A 17,437-nucleotide genomic window follows, 5' to 3' on the forward strand; every position below is an offset into this window, starting at 1 on the left:
TCGGATCCTGCGTTGCTGTGGCTCTGGTGTAGGCCAGCAGCTACAGCTCCAATTAGACCCCTAGCCTGGGAACCTCCACATGCCTTGGGAGCACCCCTAGAAAAGGCAAAAAGACAAAAAAAAAAAAAAAAAAAAAAAAAGTGAGCAAGAAAACCCCAAGTTAAAGAAAACTATAATCAATAATATAATCCTGTACAAGTAAATTTATACTAGATACCCTACTTCCTTTTCTACTTCCATGATGATGTTTCCTTTCCAATCTGATTTCACTCCACTTGCTGGAGTGAGTTTCTGGTCATTTTTTGAGCCAAACACACTATTATGCTTGTTATTTAAACTCTAAGGAGAAAGAGGACCTGCCTTTTTATGAGTGAGTTCTTAAAGCCAGAAATGTTTTTTCTTTTTTTTTTAGGGATGCACCCAAGGCGTATGGAAGTTCCCAGGCTAGAGGTCTAATCAGAGCTGCAGGTGCTGGTCTATATGACAGCCACAGCAACGCCAGATCCTTAACCCACTGAGTAAGGCTAGGGATCTAATCCACACCCTCATGGATACTAGTCAGGTTCTTAACCCACTGAGCCACAGCAAGAACTCCTAAAGCCAGAAATTTTTAACCAAGATGTCTTAGAAGGCTAGGATTCCACATAGGTTTGATTTGCAATTTCTTTCTTAAATAGGTTTAAACAAACAAAATACTGTTTTTTGTGGGGGATGTTTTGGCTGTGTCCACAGCATGCAGAAGTTGCTGGGCCAGGGATTAAACTATACTACAGCAGGGACAATACTGATCCTTAACCCACTGAGCCACAAGGGAACTCCCCAAAATACTGTATCTTAAAAAGCATGTGCAGAGCTCCTGTTGTGGCTCAGTTCCTTTCTTTTTTTTTTAAAGGCCGCACCGGCAGCGACATATGGAGGTTCCCAGGCTAGGGGCCAAATTGGAACTGTAGCCACCGGCCTACACCACAGCCACAGCAACGCAAGATATGAGTGGCATCTGCGACCTACACCACAGCTCACAGCAACGCCAGATCCTTAACTCACTGAGTGACGCCAGGGATCAAACCTGTGTCCTCATGGATGCTAGTCAGGTTCATTAACCACTGAGCCATGACGGGAACTCCCTGTTGTGGCTCAGTTGTAACGAACCTGACTACTATCCATGAAGACGCATATTCGATCCCTGGTCCCACTCAGTGGGTTAAGGATCTGGCATTGCTGTGAGCTGTGGTGTAGGTCACAGACACAGCTTGGATCTGGCGTTGCTGTGGCTCTGATATACGCCAGCACCTGTAGCTCCGATTAGACCCCTAGCCTGGGAACTTACGTATGCCTTGGGTGCGGCCCTTAAAAGACAAAAAAATAAAAACTAAAAAGTATGTGCAGGAGTTCCTGTCATGGCGCAGTGGTTAATGAACCCGACTAGGAACCATGAGGTTGCAGGTTCGATCCCTGCCCTTGCTCAGTGGGTTAACGATCCGGCACTGCCATGAGCTGTGGTGTAGGTCGAAGACACGGCTTGGATCCCACGTTGCTGTGGCTCTGGCGCAGGCTGGCAGCTACAGCTCTGACTCGACCCCTAGCCTGGGAACCTCCATATGCTGTGAGAGCGGCCCAAGAAATGGCAAAAAGACAAAAAAAAAAAAAAAAAAAAAAAGAAAGAAAAAAAAAGAGAAACTGGACTCCATCAAAATTTAAAACTTCAGTACATTTAAGGACACTATCAAGAGAGTAAAGACAATCTACAGAATGGGAGAAAAAATTCACAAATCATATCTGTGATAAAGAATTAACCTTCAGTATATATAAAGAACTCTCACAAATCAGCAACAAACAAGGCAATTTGAAAATGGAGAAAGGACTTGAATAGACACTTCTGCAAAGAAGGTACACAAATGTTACACATCACTCATCACAGGGAAATGCAAATCAATACCACAATGAGGTACCACTTTACACCCATTAGGATAACCACAGAAAATATTAAGTGTTGTCAAAGATATGGAGAAATTGGAACCTTTGTACATTGCTGGTGAGAATATAAAATGGTATAACCTCAGTGGAGAACAGTTTGGTAGTTCCTCAAAAAGTTAAAGTGAAGAATTACAATATGCCTCAGCAATTTTACAGCTACATATATAATCAGAAGAATTAAGGTAGGGACTCAAACAGATACTCTGACGTCAACGTTCAGCGCAGCATTATCCACAACAGCCAAAAGATGCTAACCACCCAAGTTTCCATCAACAAAGGAACTGATAGACAAAATGTGATACTGATACAATGGAGTATTATTCAGCCTTAAAGGAATGGAATTCTGAAACGTTTAACAACATGCATGAAACTTGAAAACATTATGATAAATGAAATAAGCCAGGAACAAAAGACAAATATCCACTTATATGAGGTATCTAGAATAGGAAATTCTCGGGGGGGTGGGGGAGGCACAGGGGAGAGACTGTTTACTGCGTACAGTTTCTACCTAGGATGATGAAAACATTTCGAAAATGGATGGTGATGACAGCTGCACAACGCTGAGAATATACTCAGTGCCACAAGACTGTACATTTAAAAAATGATTAAAGTTTCTGTTGTGGCCAAGCGGTAATGAATATGTAATATACAATTTTGTGTTCTGAAATTCCAACTAGTATCCATGAGGACGTGGGTTTGATCCCTGGCCCTGCTCAGTGGATTAAAGATCAGGCATTGCTGGGAGTTCCCGTCGTGGCGCAGTGGTTAACGAATCTGACTAGGAACCATGAGGTTGTGGGTTTGATCCCTGGCCTCGCTCAGTGGGTTAAGGATCCGGCATTGCTGTAAGCTGTGGTGTAGGTTGCAGACATGGCTCGGATCCCGAGTTGCTGTGTCTCTGGCATAGACCGGCAGCAACAGCTCCGATTGGACCCCTAGCCTGGGAACCTACCTATACTGCGGGAGTGGCCCTAGAAAAGACAGGAAAAAAAAAAAAAAAAATCAGGCGTTGCTGTGAGTTGTGGTGCAGGTCACAGACACGGCTTGGATCTGGCATTGCTGTGGCTGTGGTGTAGGCCGGCAGCTGCAGCTTCAATTTGACCCCCAGCCTGGGAACTTCCATATGTCACAGGTGTGGCCTTAAAAAGACAAAAAGAGAAAAAAAAAAAAAAAAAAAAAAAAAAAAAAGATTACAATGTCAACCTTTATGATACTTAATGTATCTTAATTTTTTGAAGAGAAATATGAAATTATGTCTCATACCAAATATTAAAACATAAGAGACCATCAACACATTAACTTGTGCTAACAAGTTAACTCATTTTTGTGCACAATGAAGTTTTCTTTTTTCTTTTTTGTGGGGGGCGGGCCACCTGGCATCATATGGAGTTCCCAGGCCAGGGATCAGATTCAAGTACAGTTGTGATCTATGCTGCAGCTGCAGTAACGCCACATCCTGTAACCCACTGTGCTGGGGCAAGGATTAAACTTGCATCCTGGTGCTATGGAGATGCCACTGATCCCACTGCATACAGCAGGAACTCCACAATCGAGTTTTTTGACAGCTGTTTATTTGAAGAATATTCAGAGATTTTTTTTTTTTCAATAAATGAGCTATTTTTTTTTTTAAATGGCTTACCCTCATGGTAAGTAACTGTGATAATAAGAAAGTTCTCCCAGAGTTCCCACTGTGGCTCAGTGGTAACGTACCTGCCTAGTATCCATGAAGATGCAGGTTCGATCCCTGGCCTTGCTCAATGGGTTAAAGATCTGGCGTTTCCATGAGCTGTGGTGTAGGTCGCAGGTGTGGCTTGACTGTGGCCAGCAGCTGAAGCTCCAATACAATCCCTAGCCAGGGAACTTCCATATGCCGCAGGTGGAGCCCCAAAAAGCAAAAGCAAAAAAGAATGTTCTCCCTAGGTGTAACCAGAAACAAATTTGTAAATAAAATAGGTGCTGAGCCTGGTAAGATATTTTGATTGCCATGCATGTGCCCCCATTCAATATTCTTTGTTCATTATACCAGCTCAATTAGTTTTAACACTTATTTTTAGTTATGACCTATTTCTAACATACAGAAAAGTACAGACAATAATGTAACAGGTAACTGTGCTGGATTTAACAAATGCCTGTACTTAAGCACTACTGACATCATTTTTTCTCCTTTTACAAGGAAAACAATGAGTGAAGCCCTTCTCATTCTCCTTGTCATGGAAGGGTTAACTACTATTCTAAATTGGGATTGGATCTTTCCCAGCCATATGGGTTTTTTCAAATGGGCAAAAACAATACACAATTTTGTTCTCTGAAAATTCACATGTATCATTCTTACTCAATGCCTTTATTAAAATATTATAAATTCAAACTTAAACAGTTTACTAATGAAATGTTACTTTTCTATTTTGCATATTGAGGTTCCACATAAGTCCGATAGAAAATAATGGTCTATTGCTAAATTTTAAACTCTCAACCACAGCAGCATTAGAATCACTTAGGCGCTTTACAAGGACAGATGCCAGAATTCCCTCTCCAGACAATGAACTCAAACTTCTGTAGGCAGAGCCTGGATGTCCATTTTATATATAGTATTTGACTTTGTTTTTTAAGTCCCCGGGTGATTTACTAGCAACCAGAGTTGAGATTCACTGCTCTAAACCACTGCTTCCAAAGAATCCCAAAACAGACAATGCAACCAGTAAAATAAAAACGCAAAAAAGGAAACAAAGATATACATTTATTTGGAAGTGAGACTACACTGCTCTTTTACGAAAAACATTTTAATATTGTCTGGACTGGACAAAATGTTGCTATGGGGAAGCAGCAAATGACTCAAAACAAATCCACAAACACCATTCCCAGTGAGACAGGGCAAGTGCAGCCGGCCCTTAATCGCACCTTCACGAAGTGGGAATTACTGTTAACATCAATCCCACGGTGCCCGGTTCAGTAAAAAATCTAGGCAACATTAAGAAAAGAAAACAAAAACAAAAACAAAAAAAAAACACTCTGAACCATGCTTAACCCTCAATATGCCAGGAAAAAATAGTCATCACCATTTACCATCTGGTTTCAAAGGACCCTCTTTATTTTTCTATATTTAAAGTCATTTAACTCAGCATTGTCACTGCTGTGGCTTGGGTTTGATCCCAAGTCTGGGGACTTCAGCATGCTGCAGACATGGCCAGTAGATAAATAAAGTCACAAAAGACCTGTACTTTGAAAACTATAAGACACTGATGAAAGAAATCAAAGATGACACAAATAGATGGAAAGATATACCATGCTCTTGGATTGGAAAAGCCAATATTATTAAAATGACTAAACTACCCAAGGCAATCTACAGAGTCAGTGAAATCCCTATCAAATTACCAAGGACGTTTTTCACAGAACTTGAACAAAATAGTTTAAAGTTTGTCTGGAAGCACAACAGACCCAGAATAGCCAAAGACATCCTCAAAAAGAAAAACGGAGCTGGAGGAATCAGGCTCCCGGACTTCAGACTATACTACAAAGCAACAGTCATCAAAACCACATGGTACTGGCACAAAGACAGACATATAGAACAGGATAGAAAGCCCTGAATTAAACCCACACATCTACAGCCAACTAATCTATGACAAAGGAGGCAAGAATATACAATGGAGAAAGGACAGCTTGTTCAATACGCAGTGCTGGGAAAACTGGACAGCCACATGGAAAAGAATGAAATTGGAACACTCCCTAAATAACACCATACACAAAAATAAACTCCAAATGGATTAAAGACCTAGATATAAGACCAGACACTATGAAACCCTTAGAGGAAAACATAGGCCAAACACTCTTTGACATAAACCACAGCAACATCTTCTCAGATCCACCTCTTAGAATAGTGACGATAAAAACAAAAATAAACAAATGGGACCTAATCAAACTTGAAAGTTTCTGCGCAGCAAAGGAAACCCTAAACAAAATGAAACGACAACCCACAGAATGGGAGAAAATCTTTGCAAATGAATCAGCTGACAAGGGATTAATCTCCAAAATTTATAAACACCTTCTGCAGCTCCATACCAAAAACACAAAAAACCCCATCAAAAAATGGGCAGAAGATCTAAACAGACAACTCTCCAAAGAAGACATACCAATGGCCAAAAAACACATGAAATTATGTTCAACATCATTCATTATCAGAGAAATGCAAATGAAAACCACTCTGAGGTACCACCTAACACCAGCCAGAATGGCCATCCTCCAAAAGTCTACAAACAATAAGTGCTGAAGAGGGTGTGGAGAAAAAGGAACCCTAGTACACTGTTGGTGAGATTCTAAGTTGGTGCAACCACTCTGGAAAACAGTATGGAGATGCCTCAGAAAACTAAAACTAGAACTACCATTCGATCCAGCAATCCCACTCCTGGGCATCTACCCAGAGAAAACCATGACTCGTAAAGACACATGTACTCTGATGTTCATTGCAGCACTATGTACAAGAGCCAAGACATGGAAACAACCTAAATGTCCATCGACAGAGGAGTGGATCAAGAAGACGGGGTACATATGCATAATGGAATATTACTCAGCCATTACAATGAATGAAATATCAGCATTTTCAGCAACATGGATGGACCTAGAAATTATCATACTAAGTGAAGTCAGCCATACAATGAGACACCAACATCAAATGCTTTCACTGACATGTGGAATCTGAAGAAAGTACAGACTGAACTTCTTTGCAGAACAGATGCTGACTCACAGACATTGAAAAACTTATGGTCTCCAGAGGACACAGTTTGGGGGGTGGGGGATGTGCTTGGGTTATGGGATGGAAATGCTACAAAATTGAATTGTTATGATCATTATATAACTAAAGATGGTGATAAATTCATTTGAGTAATAAAAAAATAGACATTTTCAATAAAAAATTTTTAAAAAATTAGCTAATACAACATTTATCATTTAATAGAAACTCTGAAGTAGAATCTTAAGATTAACATACAGCCCTGTCCTAAAAAGCTGCTTTTGATCAAACTCTGTATTAGAACAAATACATTGAGATGTATTTTTTAATTGTACTATTGGTCAAATGGAAATGGTAGGGAATATAATATGCTCTTCCATCGAATTTATTTGTCTATCTTCACTTTAAATTATGTAGTCTGTTACTTTGTTACCGAATAAATTATTTCCTATTTTTACCATATGTACCATATGTATCTGTTCTAGAATAACATATAAAAAAATTTTTAAAATTTATTATAAAAGTAATAATAAATAAGGTCATTTTATAAATAACATACAGAATAAAAGGACAACAAAAATTATTTCACTAGAGATTTTTTTAATATGAAATTAAAATTGGGAGTTTCCTGGTAGTCTAGTGGTTAAGACTTGGTGCTTTCACTGCTGCAGCCCAGGTTCATCCCCTGGTCTGAGAACTGAGATTTCCAATTGAGGCACTGCACACCACAGCCAAATAAAAAAGAAAAAAAAAAAAAAAGGACATCAACAAACTCAAGTTTTTATTCTAGGTTTATAGTTTGGAAGGAAGGCAAATATACCCAAAATGGGAGAGATCCTTTTTTTTTTCTTCCTTTTTACAGCCATACCTGCGGCATATGGAAGTTCCCAGGCTAGGGGTAGAATAGGAGATGCAGCTGCCAGCCTACACCAGAGCCATGGCAACGCCAGATTCAAGCTGCATCTGCGACCTATGCCACAGCCTGCGGCAATGCCGGATCCTTAACTGAGCAAGGCCAGGAATGGAATCCACATCCTCAGACACACTATTGTCAGGTTCTTAACCCACTGAGCCACAATGGGAATTCCAGAGCAAAGTCTTTTAAAAGCAACTAAATGCTCACCAGCTGCCATGCCTGAACCTAGAGCACAGCCCCCAATAACAATGCTAAATTTCAAACCCATGTCCAACAGGTTCTAGCTCATCACGATTCTGATTCTTCTTGTACCAGTATTGTCAAAACACTATCTTTTTGGGGGGTGCGCCTGTGATCATTATAGAAGTTCCTGGGACATAGATCAAACCCACGCCACAGCAGCAACCCGAGCCACTGCAATAACAACGCCAGATCCGTAGTCTGCTGCACCACAAGGGAATTCCCAAACACACTACTTTTGAAACTGACTTATAACTTTGTTGAAGAGAGTACAGCCATAATTACAAAATGCTTTCACTTGTAGATTTATAAATGTCAAAAGAAGGATCTAGTAAGCTTTTCATTGTTATATCATCAATTTCCTTCTAATAAGAAAACCATAATTTGAAAAGATTCATACACCCCAATGTTCCTATCAGCCCTATTTACAAAAGCTAAGACATGGAAGCAATCTAAATGTCCATCAGCAGAGGAATGGATAAAGACGTGGTGTATATACACAATGGAATTCCATTCAGCTATAAAAAAGAACGAAATAATGTCACCTGCAGCAACATGGATGGATCTAGAGATTATAAGTGCAGTCAGTCAGAAAGAGAAAGACAAATACCATATATCACTTATATGTGGAATCTAAAATATGACACAAACGAACTTATTTACAAAACAGAAACAGACTCACAGAAACAGAAAACAAATTTATGGTTACTGAAGGGGAAAGGGGTAGGAGAGGGCTAAATGAGTAGGAGTTTGGCAGATACAAACTTCTAATCATAAATGAGATAAACAACAAGGCCCTATGGTATAGCACACGGAGCTACATTTAATGCCTTGTAATAAACCATTATGAAAAAGTATATTTTACATATTTAAATATAGTTCATATTTAAATGTTATATATATATATATAGATGTATGAATCACTTTACACCAGAAACTAACACAACACTGTAAATTGACTATACCTCAAAAAAATTTTTTCCTTCCAATACACACACCATCTTCTGCATGTGCCCACTTATTTTGCTGACATTAAGTGGTAAGAAATAAACTCTGGTGGCCAAAAACCATAAAAGATGAAAGAATACTGCCACATAAATTTTTTAGAAAATCAAAACAAGATGGTACAGTTCTTGTTGCAAAATACTGTATGACAAATTTCTTTCTTTCATCTTTTTTTCTGTCTTTTGAGTGCCACACCCGTGGCATATGGAGGTTCCTAGTCTAGGGGTCTAATCGAAGCCACAGCTGCTGGCCTACGCCATAGCAACGCCAGATCCGAGCCACGTCTGCAACCTACACCACAACTCATGGCAATGCCAGATCCGAGCCGAGTCTGCAACCTACACCACAGCTCACAGCAACGCCAGATCCTTAACCCACTGAGCAAGGCCAGGGATTGAACCTGGAACCTCATGGTTTCCACTGCGCCACGACGGGATTTCCGACAAATTCCTTTCTGTTGGCAGTTCCCTTGTGGTGCAAAGGGTTAAGTATCGGTGTTGTCACTGCCACAGGTCACTGATGTGATGAGGGTCTGATCCCTGGTCAAGGAGTTCCTCATGCCGTCAGTAAGGCCATTGGTGGGGAACAAAGAAAAGTACTTTCTGTTGAATGACCAGAAGAGTTTGCACGCTTCTTTTTCATACACTATAGAAATACACAGTTCAATTTGTTGACTTTTGACTCTGGGAAAACTAAGGTATCACCTGAAGACTCCCAACCTAAGTCACTTCAACACCCTCACCATCCTCATTAAAGTCTAGAGGGCTGCTGTCTGCCTCTTTGCATTCATCTTCTGATTTGTCTCATAATGAAAACATCTTTCTCAATTTTCTTCTCTTTGCCAATACAGATAGAAAAATTCTGAATTTTCATCTGGGTTCAATAAAAGCCAAGAGTGGAGCAAAAAGATGGCATCTCCAGTCTTCTTTTGCATCTTCTTGAAAGATGATGTGATACATTAGGCCCCACAGTAAGAACATTAAAGGATGATGCAGTAACAACAATTACTTCACTACTACTACCCAGGGATTTCATCCTTCTCCCATTTCCTTATTTTAGTCTTGCTTACTACATATTTGGGAATAAATGATAAACAGTGCTGAAGTGTGATATGTAGGATGATAAGCAGCAGAATGTTTCAAAATACAAAAATTAAGATTCTATAATATGGAGTTCCCTGGTGGCCTAGAGGTTAAGGATTCATCATCACTGCTATGGCTCAAGTTCGATCCAAGGAACTTGTTGCATGCTGTGGGTATAGCCAAAAATAACAGAAAAAGATTCCATAATATAGATTTATAAAACGACCCAAAGGACCCACATGTCAAGACAGAACGAGTTTTTCTCTACTTTCAAAAAAATTATGTTTTCTGTTATTAAACCTCTACAAAAATAAATAAAAGTATGCAGTGTTGATTCTTACAGAGCTAGAAAAAGCTCAAAAATGAAAAGTGAAGAGTTCCCGCCTTGGCACAACAGGATCAGTGGTGTCTCCGCAGCACCAGGACGCAGGTTTGGTCCCCAACCGGCACAGTGGGTTAAAGGATCTGGCATTGCCACAGCTGCTGCATAGGTCAAAACTGTGGCTTGGATCTTGATCCCTGGTCTGGGAACTCCGTATGCCACAGGGTGGCCAAAAAAGAAAAACAAGAAAAAAAGAAAACTGAATCCAATGGACCCTGATAGTACAATGACAATTAAGGTCTCCAATTTTAGTTTTAGTCCTACTTAAATAGGTCCCTGGCTCAAGTGAAGATAAGGACTCAATACCAGGAAAGGCTGCATTTATTTATCTTTACAAAAGCAGTATTTAAAAAAAAAAAAAAAAAAAAAAAACTTCAAATAGCACAATTTTTTTTAAAAGTCTGTCTTCTATCACTACCAAGAGAAAACTGCTTTTAAACTTTGCTATAACCTGGGAGAAAATAGTTTCAAACAATGCAACCCTCAAAGGTTTAATCTCTAAAATATACAAACAACTTATACAACTCAACAGCAAAAAAAGCCAACAACCCAATGGAAAAATGGGCAAAAGACCTGAATAGACATTTCTCCAAAGAAGATATACAAATGGCCAACGAGCACATGAAAAAATGCTCAACATCACTGATTATTAGAGAATTGCAAATCAAACCTACTATGAGATACCACCTCACATGGTGATAGTCAGAATGACTATCATTAGTAAGTTCACAAATAACAAATGCTGGAGAGGGTGTGAGAAAAGGGAGCCCTCCTGCACAGTTGGTAGAAATGTAAACTGGTATTACCACTATGGAAAACAGTATGGAGGTAACTCAGAAAATTCAATACAGAACTACCATATGACCCAGCAATCCCACTCCTGGGCATATAAATACACGGAAAAAACGTTCCTTGAAAAAGACAAAAGCACCTGTATGTTCACCGCAGCACTATTCACAATACCCAAGACATGGAAACAACCTAAATGTCCATTGACAGATGACTGGATTAAGAAGATGTGGTATATATACACAGTAGAATACTACTCAGCCATAAAAAAGAACAAAATAATGCCATTTGCAGCAACATGGATGGAACTAGAGACTCTCATCCTAAGTGAGGTCAGTCAGAAAGAGAAAGACAAATACCATTTCACCTATATCTGAAATCAAATACATGGCACAAATAAACACAGAAAAGAAGCTCATGGACTTGGGAGAACAGATTTATCGTTTCCAAGGGAGAGGGGGAGGGAGTGGGATGGGTGGGAATCTGGGGTTAAGAGATGCAAACTACTGCCTTTGGAATGGATAAGCAATGAGGTACTGCTTACAGCGAAGGGAACTATACCTAGTCATTTATGATGGGGCATGATGGAGGAGAATGTGAGAAAAAGAATGTATGTGTGACTGGGTCGCCTTGCTGTACAGTAGAAAATTGACAACACTGTAAACCAACTACAATGGAAAAAACAAAAATCATTTAAAAAAAAATAAACTTTGCTATAACCTTCAAGATAGAAACTATGCACATCCAAACATATACAGATACATACATACAGACACACACACAGTTGGTACTTTTCTTTTCTTTCTTTTTTTTTTTTTTGTCTTTTTTGCTATTTCTTGGGCCGCTGCTGCGGCATATGGAGGTTCCCAGGCTAGAGGTCTAATCGGAGCTGTAGCCACCAGCCTACGCCAGAGCCACAGCAACTCGGGACCCGAGCCCCCCGCGTCTGCGACCTACATCACAGCTCACGGCAATGCCAGATCCTTAACCCACTGAGCAAGGGCAGGGACCGAACCCACAACCTCATGGTTCCTAGTCGGATTGGTTAACCACCACGCCACGACGGGAACTCCCAGTTGGTACTTTTCTTTACCTAACACTATTACACTATACACATAATAACAGCTCTGGATCTTGATTCCCCCCATTCAATAGATTATGAGCCTCCTTCCATGCCCATGTACACACATATCTACCACACTCTGTACTCCCAGGATAAATGCTTTCACTTATTTAACCATTTCCCTACTAATGGACATATACACTAGCTCCTGTTTTTCTCTATTAAAAATACTATATGACCACCTTACTCCTAACAACTCAGACCCTGAGTAAGTCTTCCTTTATTAGCACATGCCTTAGATGGAGAGGATAGAATAGGATAGGACTGGACAGAAGAGAAGAGCTTTCCCAACTCAGGACCTTGGCACAAGCTGCTCCCTGTGCTGGGAATGTACTTCCCCTGCTCTTATGCTCATCTGTAGTTTCAGTTTAAATGACTCCTCCTCAGAAAAGACGTCTCTGAATGTACCCACAGTACTCCAACCTAAACAAGACATCTTATGCTCTCGTGACGCTTGCTACTGCCATCCTAGCACTCATTGCTTTTTTTTTTTTTTTCTTCTTCTTCCTTTTTGGTTACCCCACAGCATATGGAGCTCCCAGACCAAGGATCAAATCAGAGCCACAGTTGCAACCTGAGCCACGGTTTCCACCTATGCTGCAGTTGCAGCAACACTGGATCCTTAACCTGCTGTGAAGAGCCAGGGACTGAACTCACATCCCAGTCCTCCAGATACTGCCAATCCCATGGCACCACAGCAGAAGTCACTGGACTTTTTATTTTTTTTTATTTTTTTTTTTTTGCTTTTTAGGGCCGCACCCACAGCATATGGAAGGTCTCAGGCTAGGGGACAAATCTGAGCTATAGCTGCCGGCCTATGCCACAGCCACAGTATCAATAGCAACTTGGGACCTGAGCCACATCTGCAACAGCTCCTGGCAACATGCCAGATCCTCAAATCACCAAGTAGGGCCAGAGATTGAACCCAAATCCTCAAGTACACTGAGCCACCATGGGAACTCCCCTCATTGCACTTTTTGATGTTACTGATGTTAACATCAGCCAACTTCACTCAACCAAACTCCACATGGAGAAGAGCAATGTTTACCTTCAGGGCTGAGCACAATGCCTGTCAACAACCTGTCCTGTAGACAGAAACTGCTGGCTTTACTGGCTATGTTTTTAGAAAAGATGAATTGATTCAGCACACAATCACATGCTATACAACTTTCAACACGAGTTCCTATTGTGGTTCAGGGGTTAATGGACCTGACTAGTATCCATAAGGACGCAGGTTTGATCCTTGGCCTCGCTCAGTGAGTTAAGGATCCGGTGTTGCTATGAGCTGTGGTATAGGTCACAGATGTGGCTTGGATTCCGTGCTGCTGTGGCTGTGGTATAGGCTAGCAGCTACAGCTCCAATTCGACCCCTAGCCTGGGAACCTCCACATGCCAAGGGTGTGGCCCTAAAAAAACCAAAAACAAAGAAACAAAAAAACCCACCACACACACACACAAAACTTTCAACAACATTTTAGAGCCATTAAAAGCACTTAGAAGATATTGAATTTGAGTCGTCCATGGAATTATAAGTAAATAGCATGATAACATATTCATGATAAGCACTTCAGAGGAAAAGAAAAGGTGGTTACTGTACAATATCATCCCATTCACGTGAAACAGCCAGTGCAGGTATTTACTTACACATACATCCACCAAAAGGTTTACAGTGACTTTCTCCAAGTGGTACCTTTATACATCATTTTTCTTTTCTCCAGTATTAAAAATTCTGTGTAGTTTGCAACTATCTTTTAAAACTCCCCTTATCCCCTGCTACCTGTCCACCAGGGGGCCTGGTAGATCACGGGCAGCTCATTTAGGTAGAAAACCAAGTGATTCATTTATTACTTCAAAGAAGTCATATCCTAATTAATGATTCTTGTTTCTGAAGCAATGATTAAGGCCAGTCTTTGGGCCATTTCTGAAGGGAACTGTCTCTACTTCAAGTCATACAGAAGTAGAAAAGAGGCAAAGAGAAGGAAATAAGGGGCAGGAATGATAAGCATTCCCAGCCAAGCTCCATAGGGATGTCAGATGGGCCAAGGAGAGGGTGCCCTCTACAGCCACCCGCTCTAGTGAGCCACACTCCAGGGAGCCGGCTCTGAGACACCAACAGGCGCTTTCCATTTGCTTCACTGTGGTGAAGATGTGCTTCCAAGGAGAGTCCCGGGGGGAAACTGCCTGAGAAGCACTGAAAATACACAGGCCTGTGATTTCCAAACCCTGACTGTGCTTTAGAGTTACTCCAAGAGCACATTATAAAAGAAAAAAAAAAGCAAAACCCATACTCCTGGGTCTTAGCCTAGACCAACTGTATTAGAATCATGTGGGTTGGGCCAAGGAATTTTTTTTTAAACTTCTCAAGTGATTCTGAAGCAGACAACCTACATACCAGTGTTCAGTGACTGTTTAACAACTGCTGGCTAGAAGGAACCAAGAAGTATCCACCCCATCTGACTTCAGTTAGATTAGCACCAAAGTCAAGTCAAATAAATGAAAAGTCTCCAAAAATGACTCCGATTTCACTATCTTTGGTGTTTCAACAAATCTCACCAGAGAAGCTTATCCTTTTACTTCGCTAAATCCTCCTCTCCTAAGTTACAGTTCCTTCTCTTTTATCTGGTCCTCAGTGGACCCTGGAAACAGATCATCTCTGATAAAAAGTGTGCTCACACTGAAGACAGAAATGCACTGCAACGAAAGAAAAACAAAACCCTCCTGTGCAGCCAGCCATGAAGCCACAGACCACCATTCTGAGCTGGGTCACCCAGGAGGGGAGCTGGGCTTAACAGACCTCAGTAAACACCCTGGCAAGGGTCCATTCAAGTTCATACCTATCAGCACATACTTAGCTCAGTGTTCTGTGCAAGATCTTATTCTTTGAGAAGTTATTTCTTGAGGAAGGAAGGTCAAATATCCAGGGGTATTTTCAGAAGGCATTTCATGCTGTGATTAAACAGAATCATGAAATCTCAATGTTTTCTACTCAGTAGGTTTCTTCTGGACCTTTGGTGATAAGACTGCTTTATCACAGACAATCACTAATGCTCTGGCCCCTCAATGCATGGAGTCATTGATTTTCTAAGACCCATATCCTATTTAGTCACAGAGAATTAAAATCCTTTACCTATTGTGATAGTTTTAAAACACAGCCCCCAAATACTTTGATACTCCTCTTAACCAGAACTGGGGCTCTTGACATTGTGAATGTACTGAAAGTTTCTAAATTGTATACTCAAAATGGTTAAAATTGTAAAACTGTTGTGTGAATTCTACCTCAACTAAAAAAAAAAAAAAAAAAAAAGAGAGAGAGAAAGAGAAATCCTGTATCTCCTTATTATGAATCTGGCCCCTCTGCCTGTTTGATCTGTAGAATTTGGCAGAAGTGATGCTGTGCTGATTTCTGTGCCCAGGTCCCAAGAAACTGGCAGCTGCTTCCATTTACTGTCTTCTAGAATGTTCATTCTTGGAACCTAGCCATCATACCACAGGATGTGTAAACAGTCTCTGTACAGGTTAACGAAGAAAGAAACTGAGGTCCCTGGAACAGAGCCCCCTCTTAGTCTCCAGCCGAAAGCCAGCAACAACTTAAGAGCCCTGTGAGGGAGCCATCTTGAAAAAGATCCTCCAGCCCCTGCAGAGCTGCCTCAGCCCCAGCTACATGGAGCAGAGACAGGCTCCCCCTGCCAAGCCTTGCCTGAACTGCAGGCTTGTGAGCAACATAAAAGTCTATAGGAGTTTGAGCCACAAAGTTTTGTGATGGTTTGTTAAGCAATAGTAGATAACTAGCACTTCAATACAATTAAGAAAGAACATTTGGTCAAAATGGTTCAGAAAATCCTCTAACCTGGTATCATAAATCACAGATTCTGACAAGCATAGTCTTTAGCACCAAAGAATTCATCCATGCATGTTTTCACAACTCAAATGAGTCACATTCTAACACTGTTCACTCATAACTATGCCACTGAGTTCAAAAGAAGGCACCTGACTTTCCTGCTAAGAAATTTTTTTTAAAGGAAGAGAAAAGGCAAGAAAGCTACATGGTACGCCAGCTTATAAGCAATCAAGGAACAAAATTATGGACAGCTCTGAATGCATCCTCTTAGAAAATGCAACTTGATGTTTTTCCCACCCCCCTAAAACACCCAGTGTCAAGGAGCCCCAGTTCTGCGCCCCTTACCTCCAGCCTCTCAGGTGGGGGCTCATTCTGCAGGATCCTCAAAGCTTTCGCAGCAGCATCGTGTTTCGCAGCCTGTCTCGTCTTTCCTTTCCCATTAAATTGCTGTCCTCCCACAGAAAGCTCAACTTGATAAAGTAAAGGTGGTACTGGAAATGGGTAAAAGTACCTAAAAATAGAAGGGGTAAGGAAAATTAGTTTCAGATTGGTAAGTCACTGTACATATTTGGCAAATTCCAAGTCTTTCCTTTATCATAGGTCCTCATCACATTAGCTTTTGCTTGCTAATAATGATTCCTCATCAATATATTCAGAGGGAGTTCCCGTCGTGGCGCAGTGGTTAACGAATACAACTAGGAACCATGAGGTTGCGGGTTCGATCTCTGCCCTTGCTCAGTGGGTTAAGGATCCGGCGTTGCCGTGAGCTGTGGTGTAGGTCGCAGACGCGGGGGGCTCGGATCCCGAGCTGCTGTGGCTCTGGCATAGGCTGGCGGCTACAGCTCCGATTAGACCCCTAGCCTGGGAACCTCCCATATGCCGCGGGAGTGGCCCACGAAATGGCAAAAAGACAAAAAAAAAAAAAAATATATATATATATATATTCAGAGATTTCGTATGTTTATGCTAAATTAGAATTGCCACACAGTGTAAGCAAATACTGTTCATGTTCCACAAAATACACTGGCTTACAAATTACATGAGTTCAATTTATACATATATATAAAGCTAATCCATAATTACAAAATCTAAAATGGATCAGGCTTTGGCTGAGAAAGAAAATATGCTTTACTTTCTCATATCTGAGATTCACACTTCCATGTCTCCAGAAAAGGATGGAAATTCTTAAACACAAGACTTCTATTTTATTTTATTTTTTTCTGCTCTGTGATGTAGTCCATTTTATTTTTTTGATATTTTTATTTTTTTTTACAGAATATAATACATACATTTAAGCACAATTACATTCACACAGATTATTATATCATGGATCTTAAGAAACAGATTAAGTGACACCCTCTGGAGAAG

The 17,437-nt window shown here is 40.7% G+C and overlaps 1 protein-coding gene across 45 annotated transcripts in view; it reads right to left on the minus strand.

Annotated features, from left to right (window-relative positions):
- The window catches only part of STAU1 (staufen double-stranded RNA binding protein 1), a 98,197-nt gene that overhangs the window by 18,400 nt on the left and 62,360 nt on the right, over positions 1–17,437 (minus strand). For all 45 annotated transcript variants that reach the window (XR_002339885.1, XR_002339895.1, XR_002339884.1 and 42 more), the window contains one exon: positions 16,415–16,580. Coding sequence is in view for 24 of the 45 variants with exons in the window: in XM_021077495.1 (XP_020933154.1) it covers positions 16,415–16,580 (166 nt within the window). In the remaining 21 variants the exon portion in view is untranslated. The remainder of the gene's footprint in view (positions 1–16,414; positions 16,581–17,437) is intronic.

The sequence above is a fragment of the Sus scrofa genome, chromosome 17 (assembly GCF_000003025.6).
Source record: "Sus scrofa isolate TJ Tabasco breed Duroc chromosome 17, Sscrofa11.1, whole genome shotgun sequence".
In the NCBI taxonomy this organism is placed as follows: domain Eukaryota; kingdom Metazoa; phylum Chordata; class Mammalia; order Artiodactyla; family Suidae; genus Sus; species Sus scrofa.